Below are 12,157 nucleotides of genomic sequence, written 5' to 3' on the forward strand. Positions count from 1 at the left end.
AAAAAAAAAAAAAAGAGCAGTATAAGTGGGATCCCTTTGCTGAACAGGGAAGAAATATCAGAATCAGGAAAGGCTTGGGATTTGTGTCAGTTATTTTTAAAATCCAGGTCTTAGAAAAGAGGGTCTTGGCTGCAAAACACACAGGATGAGACAAAGATGATTTTTCCTCTGCTAGGGAAGGCATCGACCAGTCGTACCAGCTCCTGAGAGACTCACTGGATCTGTATCTGGCAATGTACCCAGACCAGGTGCAGCTGCTTCTCCTCCAAGCAAGGCTCTACTTCCACCTGGGAATCTGGCCAGAGAAGGTAATTATTTTACTTTGATGCTTTGCACTTGCTTTAGAGAGAGAAGTCCTAGATTTGAAAGGCGGCTGTAACAAGCTTATCCTTGTATTACATGGGGAATAAACACAAATTTATTCAAAGTCTTCCCAATCTTGACCCACCAGTTAGATTTTTTTTCTTTCTCATCTTATTCGAAGGAAAATGGTTCTACAGTTCTTGGTAGTAGTAGTACAATTGGTTCTGTAGGAGTTGCCTGTTCCCTTTGTGGTCAGTGCCTTAAGCCCCAGAACCACAAAGTCTCTGCTCCCACCATTGGCCCACTAGGTCCCCAACACCATTTCCCAAGTCACCTCACTCAGCAAAGGGAAGCAAAGCTGTGACTGTTCAGCCTCCAGCTGTGCTGTCAGCAGCATTGATAGATAAATACCCATGTGACACAGGAAAATTGGATCTGAGCTGTGTTCAGGTCCACCACTGGATTCGGTAAGGACTGGTTATGAGTTTGAAAACCACTGAATTTTGATTCTGTTGCACTTGAATTTTCTCAGTTTTACAATGGCCCTCTTTGGCCAACAGCAAACCCTTTGAGAAGGCCACAGTGTTAAGATCCCCACACATACAGTCACGTGCACGTCCCCAACACACCCTGCTTTTCCTTGGGGATCTGTTAATAATCCTTTTTGTTTGTATAGAACAGTTTGGTGAGAGAATTTCATTCTGAGCTCTCCCAGAGCCATCGCCATAAACTCATCTCCCCATGTTATTAGAGAGAGGCAGAACCTTTCTTGAGAAAAGAACTGACTGTACATTGCTTAGATTTAAATTGTCTCAATTCATAACCTCAGAGATCTAAAATAGTTCTGAGAAAGGATGTATCAATGAGAAAATCTCCGGTTTTAAGAAAAGATGTCATCTGTAGCCCAGATAGAACATCCATGTATTTCTTGGTAACTCATGGTAAAAAAAAAAAAAAAAATTAAAAATTTAATTTGACTTAGTTAAAAAAATAAATCAAAGAACATTCATGTAATATGGTAGAGAAATTATTGGAAAAGTAAACTTTATTAAGTTACAACCTGGTACACTACTCTCTTGTCCAGGATTTTTTTGATAATTTTTTGTTTTTGATAATCCCAATGTAACTAATTCCTGTACTTTTTACTGGGCTTCAACTTTGGCAGCCCCCTCTCCCCCCCGACACCCCCAAGGTATAGTGGGCTAAAGCAAGAGCGTTTCCGAAGAAGCCAGCACACAGACGCTTTCTCCTCCTTCCTGCTGCCAGACCTGCATTCTCATTTGAGTCGGTAGTTATTCCTTTTCTCTTTGCATTTAGTGGGAAAGGTGGCCTTCCTCTTTAAGGCAAACTCCTTTTCCCTCTTTGGTAAGAAAAACAGAACATTCCTTGTCCACCCTCCAGGCATTTCCCTGGGGCTGTCACCTTCTCCTCCTCTCTGCGCAGCTAAAGTTCTTACCTATTGAATGGCCATCCCACCTCCCACCCACTCCCCAGAACAGGAGGATCTGTTCCCATGATGCCTCCACAAGCCCTGTTCTTGCCAGGGAGGCCAATGACCCGTTTTGCTCAAACCATTTTCCTTGCTGTCAAATCCAGTAGATACTTTTCTTTCCTTGTCTTTCTTGATCACTGCGGGCTCCTCCCACTTCAGAACACTCTGTTCCTTCGCTCTGTGCTCTCTGGCTACTTCCTTGTCCTCTGTCTCTCCTCCCAAGGCTATACACTGGAGGTAGTTCTAGATTTCTTGACCCCACACCCTTCTCCTGGGTCATCTCTTCTCCTTGCTTCTGTTACCACCTGTATGCAGTTGGCTGCCAAATCAGTGGCTTCCTGCCTGGAGTCTGGGCTCCAGACCAACATGTTCAAGCATCAACTGTGCACCTTCCGGGGACTCTGTCTCCCAGGCAGGGAAAGTCGGTCCACTAAAAACAGCATTTCTCCAGCCTAAGTGGTGCACAGGCTCCCTGCTTGGTCTCCTTCCATCTACTCTTGAAACCCTGTGAACCCATTACTGACATATATAAGGTGGCCAGTCATACCACTTTATGGCCTAGATGCCTCTAATTGGCTCCCTGGTTACCTTGAAGATGAGACTTGTCCTTCTGTATGGCTCACAGTTCTCAGTGGTCTGACCTTCCCTGCCTGACCATTCCTATCTCTCATGGCTGCCCCCTTGGGACTCTGTGCTGTCCGAGCTGTGTCCCCTGCTGTCTTGCTTCAATCCTTTGCATGTGCTACATCTCCACCCTGAGGCCTGTGCCCCTCCCTCAGCTCTGCCTCTCACCTCATCAGTTTCCAACTTGAGCTTCCACCACCTCTGAAGCCCCTTCCTGGTCCCTGTGCACAGTGAGGTCGGTTCTGTCATGCCTGTGTGCACCCTTCACAGAACTTCTCTGAGTCTGTGGTAGCTGTTGGTCAGTATCCTTCCCCAGTAGACCATGCTCTTTAAGGACAAGACCACATCCTTTTTGATCCCAATTGTAGCCATTCCTCGTGCTCTCAACACAATTCCCAGCACACAGTACACGTTCCAAAAAAATTTTAATGACTGGTTAAGAAATGACCAAATATTTTTAGATACGAATGAAGAAGACTCAAAGAGGTTATCTAGATTTTCTAACAAGGGGATAGTTTGTCCCACTCTAAAAGTGGTTATCTGGAGAGTAGGCCTGTTTGCAAGAAAGTGTTTGGTTTAGGGTATGTTCAGCTTGTCCTGAGATGGAGCCATCGAGTGCAGATGTCCTGTACCATTTGGCAAGGGCTCCCAGCATCAGGATCCAGAGCCCAAAGTCCCAGAAGTAGACAGTCCTGCAGATAAGTGGATGTCAGGAAAATAGAGCCGAGAGCCTCAGAGAGCCTTGAGGAAACCTGGAGTTGAGGTGGACAAGCACGTCTGTGACGACAGCGCTGCCAGTCTTGGGAATTGGTTTTATTTGTCCACTTACTATCCATAGCTTCTTTCAAGCTCCGGTGACAGAGTTGAGTAGTTGGGTCCCAGACCATGAGGCCCACAAGACCTAAAATATTTCCTCTTTGATGCTTTATGGAAGAAGTTTCCCAAGCAGTGGTGGGGTCCTGCAGCCTACTGGTTTCAAAGTTGTTCTTTTTTTAAGCATCAAAAAAGGCAAGAAAAACTTCATCTTACTCTGCTTATACCCCTTGTAATAAAAGGATTTGTTCTGTAAGATAAGGATTCAGTCAAAATGCCACACTCAATGGCCAGAAGGCCACAGGTTCCCCACCCCTGCAGGAGTGTGCATCACAGGTGATAAACCCCATTGCAAGATCTCCACCCCAAAAGTTGTGGGCTCTTGACTTTCTTTGGCTAGAGCGTTTGGTTGAGGATAGCAGTGTCTGGCTATCAGCACTATCCTTTGGAAACATGCCAGTCCTGTAACAGCACACTGTCCTGTGTCTGCCCTTCACTCTGAGCCACATGTCCAGGGAATGAGGGCTAGTTATCCCTGAACCCTGTCTAGACTGCCTGTGTGCTCTGAAGCTACCAGAGTTCTGACCATTTTACTTTTTGGTGAGGAGGTGTGGCTGGCACTAGGAAAGGAGGGGAACTGTGTGGGAAGACCCAGCAGAGGGTCAGAAAAGCAACTCATTAGAACTAGTCAAGACACAAGGATGGGCTCTGCAAATAAATTATTCTTGTTAGGTAGGATGCTTTTAGATAGGAGAATAAAGTTGCTAGTGTCCCCAAATTAAAAGTGCCCTCCAGAGATGAGAAGTGGATAGGGAGTAGCTATCAGTTGATTCTTAAGGGACTTGGGTTATAACATTCTGCCCATTTTTATGTATTTGAGACTTCTTCCAGTAGTGAATTTAAATGTTTCTACTCTTGCCCTGGTATGATGGCAGTTGAGACATAGTCAGACCCAGGGTGACAGCCTTACTCCATGTCTCCATAACCTGTGACCTCAGGCCACCTATTTACCTTCACTAAGCATGATTTCTCTTCTGGAAGTTGGCAGTGACTAATGATCTTTTTCTGTTCCATTTAAAATTAACTCCCAATTTGCAGGTCAAGAAATTAATGACCAAAACATGATGGACCTGACATAGTGACCAGCAGGGAATAAGTACAGTAAATATTAAGATCTTTCAGTTCTCAATGTGGAAGGCAAGACTGAGTTTTAAAATAACGTCTTATGTTGCCTTATACTATAGCTTCCCCAACACTTTTACCAGCTCAAAACAAATCAGGAGATAGGTAGGATGCTGATCAGTCATTACCTGATAAGTGAAGAAACAAAGTCTGACAGGTCTGGGCCTAGAATCCAGGTTGCTTTACCTATTGAGCAGGCTGTGATTTAGGAGGAGAAACTTGTCAGAAACTCTGTGCCAAGTGCTATAAACATAAAGAGTGCTAAATAATTGTTGTATATGTGGGGTCTTGAAAAACTTTATTTGGATTTTAATTTTTCTGTAGAGGCGGTAGAACATAGCAGTGGAATCAGACAGTTGTACTACCCGCAGCCACTAGTTTGAGTTCTGTGTAGATGTGATCTCTCCACTGCCCACTGGAATACTGAATCCCGTTATGAGTTAGGCCATGGTTAGCCTAATACATGTGGCTTCATCCTAATACAGCATCGTCCACCTTTGGTGCCCTCTCTGTGACCTGTCCATCTTATCCAGCATTTATGTTAAAACATCTTCTGGGTCTTGACTAAAGCAGTTTACCATTTTTTTCCTTTCAATTCAAGAGTCGAAGATTCAAATAGTTCCCTCTCTGTGTATTAAAAAGTTGGGATTTCTACACTAATGAAGAATGCTAGACCCTGGTAGAGTCCACCTAATCCAGACATGCCCATAATGGCAGGCCCTTGCCTCCTTACCCAGTGCTCATTCCAGTGCACCCGTTCCTAAATAGCTCCTTACGTTCACACTGGTGGAACTGGGATGTCCTGGCCAGCTGCCAGCGTTAGAACTGACACAGCCCTGGGCAGACACAGCACTGACTTGGGGAGAGTTGCTCAGAGAATGAATGACCAGCCACTCCCTGCCGCTCTTTGTTAGCTTACTATAGGTAGGTCTAAAACCCAAGCTGCGAAAAAGAAAAGGCCTAGCTGAAAATATTATCTCCTAGTCTTTCTGTCTTGTCTTGAAGGTGCTTGACATCCTCCAGCACATCCAAACCCTAGACCCCGGGCAGCACGGGGCGGTGGGCTATCTGGTGCAGCACACTTTAGAGCACATAGAGCGCAAAAAGGAGGAGGTAGGCGTGGAGGTGAAGCTGCGTTCCGATGAGAAGCACAGAGATGTCTGCTACTCCATCGGGCTCATTATGAAGCATAAGAGGTGAGTGCGCTTGATCCGCCCTGGCCCACGGTGTCCGTTCCAGACGGGCTGCAGAGGACACATGCCTGTGTGCCTTGTGAGCAGTTTCCAGTGACGCAGTCGGAGGAGGACTTGACTCTGGAAGTAATGGCTGTGTGCCTTTTATCTCTTATTTACTGAGTATCCACAACAGGAGAGACAGACGGCTGAACCTTGTCTTTAACCTTTGTGTTTTTTAAGCAATGACTCCCCTTCCTGAGAGCTTCTGGTGTGTTTAGCAGCCTTTAGATGTTTGACCCTTCTCTGTGCAGGAAGATGGAAGCCGCTCTGTAAGCCAAGAGTTTTTTCTCTCATTTCTTTGTTGTTCTTGTTCTCTTGTCCTTTAATCTCAATCAGTTCAAATCTGAGTTGTGGGTAGATATTTTTGGAGTCATAGGGTATACACATATTTTATTTATTTGCTAGGCAAAATTAAATTGTATCCCGAATAATTGGACCAATTTATATCCCACCAGCAGGCTGGAGCTGAGGTTTCTTTTCTCAACCAAGCGTTATTGTCAAACCTTTAACAATAAATGGACTTATGTGGTAAATGGCAAGTGATGTTTCATTGTAATTTTAATTTATATTTCCCTGATAACTAAACAGGTTGAGGTTTTTAATCTGTTTACTGGCCATCCAGGTTTTCTTTTATTAGGTACCTCTTCAAGTATTTTATTTTTCTATTGAGTTATTAGTCTTCCTTAATTGATTTGTAGTTGTTTTTTGTTCTTTATACTAGTCTCTCTGTTGCACACCTTTCCCAGTTTTGGGCTAGTGTTTTCATTCTTTTATTGTGTTCTTTTTTTTAACTTTATTATGGACATTTTTCAACATACAGGAATAGAGAAGAGTATAATGAACCAGTTGATGTTCCCATCATCTAGCATCAGCAGTTTCTGTAGTAGGGTAGATTCACTGGTTCGTCTTTACTCTCTCTACCCTTCTCCCTGGATTAATTGAAGCAAATATCATGTCATTTCATCTGCAGCTATTTCAGTAGGTATCTCTAAAAGGTAAACATGTCAAATATTTTTTAAAAAGTTCTTTAACTTCCTCAAATGTTTCCCCAATTATCCTAAAATTTTGAATCAGAGCCTATTAGTCTCTTACCATGTTCCCCTGAAAATAAGACACTGTCTTATATTTATTTTTTCTTAAGAAGACACATTAGGGCTTATTTTCAGGGGATGTCTTAACATCTCTGCTCCGAAATGCATGGCATGGCTATGCAGCCTATCTGCATAGGTCTTATTATCGGGGTAGGGCTTATATTTAACAAATGCATAGAAATCCTGCTAGGGCTTATTCTGGGGGTAGGTTTTATTTTCGGGGAAACAGTAGTTTTAATGATGTCAAATTAGTCTTTTCCTGTACAAATTGTATTTTTACTGCCTTGTTTAAGAAGTAATATATTTTGGCTCGGCACTCATAGCATAGTGGTTATGGCACCAGCCACATACATCAAAGTTGGTGGGTTCAAACCCAGCCTGGGCCAGCTAAATAACAGTGACAACTGCAACAACAATAAAAATAGCCAGGTGTTGTGGCGGGTGCCTGAATTCCCAGCCACTTGGGAGGCTGAGGCAAGAGAATTGCTTAAGCCAATGGTTCTCAACCTTCCTAATGCTGTGGTGTATTTTCATTGTTACAAAGGGGTCGCAACCCATAGGTTGTAAACCGCTGGCTTAAGCCCAAGAGTTTAAGGTTACTGTGAGTTGTGAGGCCACGGCACTCTACCATAGTGTAGTTTCACAACATAGTGAAACTCTGCCTCAAAAATAAATTAATTTGGGCAGCACCTGTGGCTCTCAAAGGGGGTAGGGCACTGGCCCCATATGCCAGAGGTGGCGGGTTCAAACCTAGCCCCCGCCAAAAACTGCATTAAAAAAAATTTAATTAATTAATTTTTTAAAAGAAGTAATATATTTTAAAATTCCTGCATAAGGCCGGATGCAGTGGCTCATGCCTGTAACCCCAGCACTCTGGGAAGCTGAGGCAGGGCTTGAGCTTATGAGTTTGAGACCAGCCTGAGCAAGAGTGAAACTCTCAAAAAAAAGAAAAAATAGCCAGGCGTAGTGGCAGGCTCCTGTAGTCCCAGCCTACTTAGGAGGCTGAGGCAGGAGAATTGCTTGAGCCTGAGAGTTTGAGGCTGCTGTGAGCTATGACACCATGGCACTCTACCAGGGGCAAAGTGAGACTATGTCTCAAAAAAAAAGTCCTGCATAGTACATCCAGGTCTTTGTTTTACCAGAACCATTTCTGGTGTATTGTTGTCAGACCAGGGTCCTGATACCTTATTCCATTTGGATAACCATCACTCTGTTGAAAAGTTTATTCTCCTTTCCAAATGAAGTCCTGTGTTGATAAGTAGAGATATTCATAAAAAGGGGCAGGGCATCCTGAAAAATGACCCAGCCTGGAGCGAAAGCAGATACATTGGTAAGAACGAGAGCTTCTGAGGAGCCAAACCATTTACATGTACCAGGTCCCAGGCACCTGATCTGTTGTGCTCTTGTGTTGATTAGGTATGGCTACAACTGTGTGATCTATGGCTGGGACCCCACCTGCATGATGGGACATGAGTGGATCCGGAACATGAACGTCCACAGCCTGCCTCACGGCCACCATCAGCCTTTCTATAACGTTCTGGTGGAGGATGGTTCTTGTAGATACGCAGCCCAAGGTAAGTAGCTTGTTCTTTTTTCTACCTTTAATGGCACCCAGGCTTAATTCAAGCACCTGTGTGAGGACTTAGATGCTGTGGACAGGGGTTGTTAAAATATTCAATGATGGCAGTTTCCCACAGCTAACCTCATTGGGACTGATACTCAGCTAAACAAGGGTGGAGTGCCCTGTGCAGCCACATCCAGACTTAAATAGTCCCACACACTCTCACCCCTGGTCTGCCTCTCCCACAGCCAGGAGCCTGTGCAAGTGCCATTGCTGCTCTCTAATCTGATTGGCCAGTGCCTGTGCCAGTCGAATTCCTAAAAGTCCTGTCTCCCAGACCCTGCCATTGGCTCCTCCCAGAAAAGGAGGGCCATCCTGGCCTAATTGTACTGTGTGCCTGGATTGGGGGACTGGGGAGCTGCCCTATCACTCTCTGGGTTTTTAAGGCAGTGGCTGCTAACCTTGCTTCCCCAGAGATGCCCTCATGTGTCCACTTGTGGGAACTGCAGTCCTACTAAGACTGTGAGCTCACCTTAGAGACCTAACAGGTGTTGGGTCGGGTTTGAGAGGTGTCTAGGGCGCTGCTGTGAGCCCTGACAGCTTCTAGCCTAGGGCAAATCTGAGATGGGGACTGACAGAGCCTGTGGAGGCAGGGTAGAGACTACAATGCCTTCTCCAGCGCCATCCATGAGCTCTTCCCCACAGGACCCAAGAAAGTATGCTCCTCTCTTCAGTGTGAGACTCCCTATTTCTTTGTCCCTGCTGAATTTCACCTCCATTTATTTAGTAAGATGAATTCATTGCCTCATGTACATTAATTAATAATAACCATGTTAGGCTCGGCGCCTATAGCTCAACCGGATAAGGCGCCAGCCGCGTACACCTAAGGTGGCGGGTTCGAATCCCCAGCCCGGACCCGCCAAACAACAATGACAGCTGCAACCAAAAAATAGCCAGGCGTTGTGGCGGGCGCCTGTGGTCCCAGCTACTTGGGAGGCGAAGGCAGGAGACTCGCTTGAGCCCTGGAGTTGGAGGTTGCTGTGAGCTGTAATGCCACGGCACTCTGCCCAGGGGGACAGCTTGAGGCTCTGTCTCAAAAAAAAAAAAATAATAATAATAATAATAATAACCATGTTATTTGTTAATGAAAATGAGCATGAATGCTGACATGGGGCTTCTCTGTGACAGACACTGTTCTAGGGTATTGACTCTTTTCAAGAACCATCATCATCGTTTTCTAGATGAGGAGACTGAGGCACATGAAAGCCATTTCATTTTAACTTAGTTTAAATTTGAAGCCAGGCAGCTTGGCAGAGAGCCTTATCATTGACTATCATGCTGTACCTTCTCATGCCTGGCCTAAAATGTCAGGTTTGGCCTAACTAAATATTAAGTTCTGGTAAATCTGATAATAGAAATGTCAGATGCATACAAATCTCAGAAGCTTCAAAAAGGCTGGAAAAGTTTTTGTGTTAATTTATCAGAAGCTGAGAAAGGATTCTTGATTCTCTGTAACAGCAATAGCAAGAAAAATCTGTTGATAGAGATTGCAGGTCACTTAACCCTTATCAATAGGGTAAAAGAGGGTTACCCTATTGGTAAGGGCTTAACATTGCTCCCTGGGTCACATGAAGGCTCTGACAAGATTATTTAACTTTTGAAGCTGTGTCAAATACAAAAACATACTACCAATTCCTAAAAATCAATAAATGATTAGAAAATTATTGACTGACTTGCTGGAATTTATACCCCCAGTAATCGCTTTAATTAGTAAGCATTTTATACGTCATATAGTGTGTAGCACAAGAGAAAAAAGAATTTTCTTCTCATAACCCTTATGGGCCAGTGTCTGCTTCACCATGTAGAATCATTGTCTGTTGGATAGAGTTGATATTAAGACTTTCAATGTTTGGCATTTGGGTTTCTAGAAACATTTATATTGACTTTAAAATGGGCTTTTTAGAGTAGGTAAAAATGCATATTTGTTTTTAGGTGTTCTGAATTTGTCCAGTATCCATGCTGAAGATTCAGAAATTGATCTCTAATCATATCTATGTAAAGTTTTAATCACAGTACTGTAATGACTTTGAAAAGAATTTAATTTTTTTTTTTTTTGGTGACAGACTGTCACTGTGTCACTCTTGTGCTTAAGCAATTCTCTTGCCTCAGCCTCCCGAGTAGCTGGGACTACAGGCACCCGCCACAACACCCAGCTATTTTTTGTTGCAGTTGCTATTGCTGTTTTAGCTGGCTGGGTTGGGTTCAAACCCACCACCCTTGGTATATGGAGTCAGCGCCCTACCCACTGAGCCACAGGTGCCGCCTGACTTTGAAAAGAATTTACTATCTAATTGTCAGTTTTACCATCTCTAAAGTGGAGATGGAACTGAATGATTATAGATAATGTTAGTAAATTGCCTTTTAGATAATGTTAGCAAATTGTCTTTTTTTAATTTTACGTTTGAGATAGAAAATTCTTATGCCTACAGAGTTATTACCGTGCTGATAACTTCTGTGGTGTTGGCGCCCGGTCGGTCAGTAAGCACCTCCTGAGGGCCTGCTATGTGCTGGGCTGTGGGAAGGGAAGAGAGGCTCCTTCAGAGGGTCCCCCAGGTGTGCCCAGTATATGGTGCTCTTCAGGGTCTTCTCTCTCCCCAGGACTCTCCTCTGGGCCATCTCCTTCACCTTCAGCCTCTTTAGCTGTTTGTGTGCTGGTGACTCCCAAAGCCACATTTCCATCCTATGCTCTGTGCCCACCTCTGTAACAGCCCCCTGGGCTTCTGCACATGGAGAGATCTCGGGGGAGTTCTTCAGGCATCTCTCAACATGTTCCTACCCCTGAACTCATGCTGCCATACCCACTCCTGCAATCCCATCTCACTGGATGGCACCCCGTGGGGGCCGTCTCTTGCTTCTTTCTGCTTGACCCCATCACACATCCAGCTAGCTGAAGGCCCCGCCACTCTGCCTCCCACGTGTGGGTTGCATTTCCACTGCTGTAATCTACGTCTCTGCTGTACCACTTCACACCTGCTACCTGCCTCCAGGCCTGACCGCTGTAGGTAGGATGGTGTCTTCAGCAGTAGCTAGATCTTCCCAGCACTTATCTGGGTGTGGGACTGATTATCAAGAGTTCCCTCTGGGTGGCCTGCACTGCTTTACGAGGCCCTCGGGGTGTGGGCCCTTCCATACAGCCTATTCCCTGCTCCTGCCCCTTCAGCTCCAGCCCTGTGAAACACTTGTTCCCTGAAGTCACCATTCTTGCTTGCCTTCAGGTCCTCACACTTGCACCTGCTCCTGACTGGCAGGCTCTGCCTCTCTTTCCTGCTTCAGGTCTGGTTTCCTGTCATTTCCCTTCAGAAGCTTTTCTCAACCCCGCCTCTCCCTGCCTCGCACACGTCTCTGCTCTGCATTTCCTGGGACCTGTCCTTTCAGGCAGAGCAGCTTCATGTCCATTTTCTCCCATTGAATGACCCACACCTTACCCACCACGAGCTCCATTCAGCCAGGAGGAGGGAATCATGTCCCAGAGAGAGATAGCTTGTCAGCTTGTGAACAGAAGGATCCACAATGAGATGAGTAGAAAGAGTGTAATGAATTAGAGGTTGTTGGTTTTTTACAACTTTAGATCAAGAGCATTTTAAACATGCAGAACAATTAAAAGAATATATCAAATACACCCTTATTTACCCTCCAGTAGTTTCAATAATTATAGTTGCCATATTTATCTATAAAGATTTTAGTTTTTTGGCTTGGCACCTGTGGCTCAAGTGGCTAAGACGCCAGCCACATACACCTAAGGTGGTGGGTTCGAATCTAGCCCAGGCCACCAAACAACAATGACGGCTGCAACCAA

The 12,157-nt window shown here is 44.8% G+C and overlaps 1 protein-coding gene across 3 annotated transcripts in view; it reads left to right on the forward strand.

Annotated features, from left to right (window-relative positions):
* Window positions 1–12,157, forward strand: part of FBXO21 (F-box protein 21) — a 42,281-nt gene that overhangs the window by 21,942 nt on the left and 8,182 nt on the right. The window contains exons 9-11 of one of the 3 annotated variants that reach the window (XM_023513268.1): window positions 176–308; window positions 5,399–5,610; window positions 8,157–8,314. In XM_023513268.1, coding sequence (XP_023369036.1) covers window positions 176–308; window positions 5,399–5,610; window positions 8,157–8,314 — 503 coding nt within the window. Of the gene's footprint in view, window positions 1–175; window positions 309–5,398; window positions 5,611–8,156; window positions 8,803–12,157 lie in introns of those variants that run through there. The other 2 variants (XM_003789936.3, XM_023513269.1) reach the window with 2 other exon arrangements.

This window comes from Otolemur garnettii, unplaced genomic scaffold (genome assembly GCF_000181295.1).
Source record: "Otolemur garnettii isolate 467f Iridium unplaced genomic scaffold, OtoGar3 scaffold00038, whole genome shotgun sequence".
NCBI classification, from domain to species: Eukaryota; Metazoa; Chordata; class Mammalia; order Primates; family Galagidae; genus Otolemur; species Otolemur garnettii.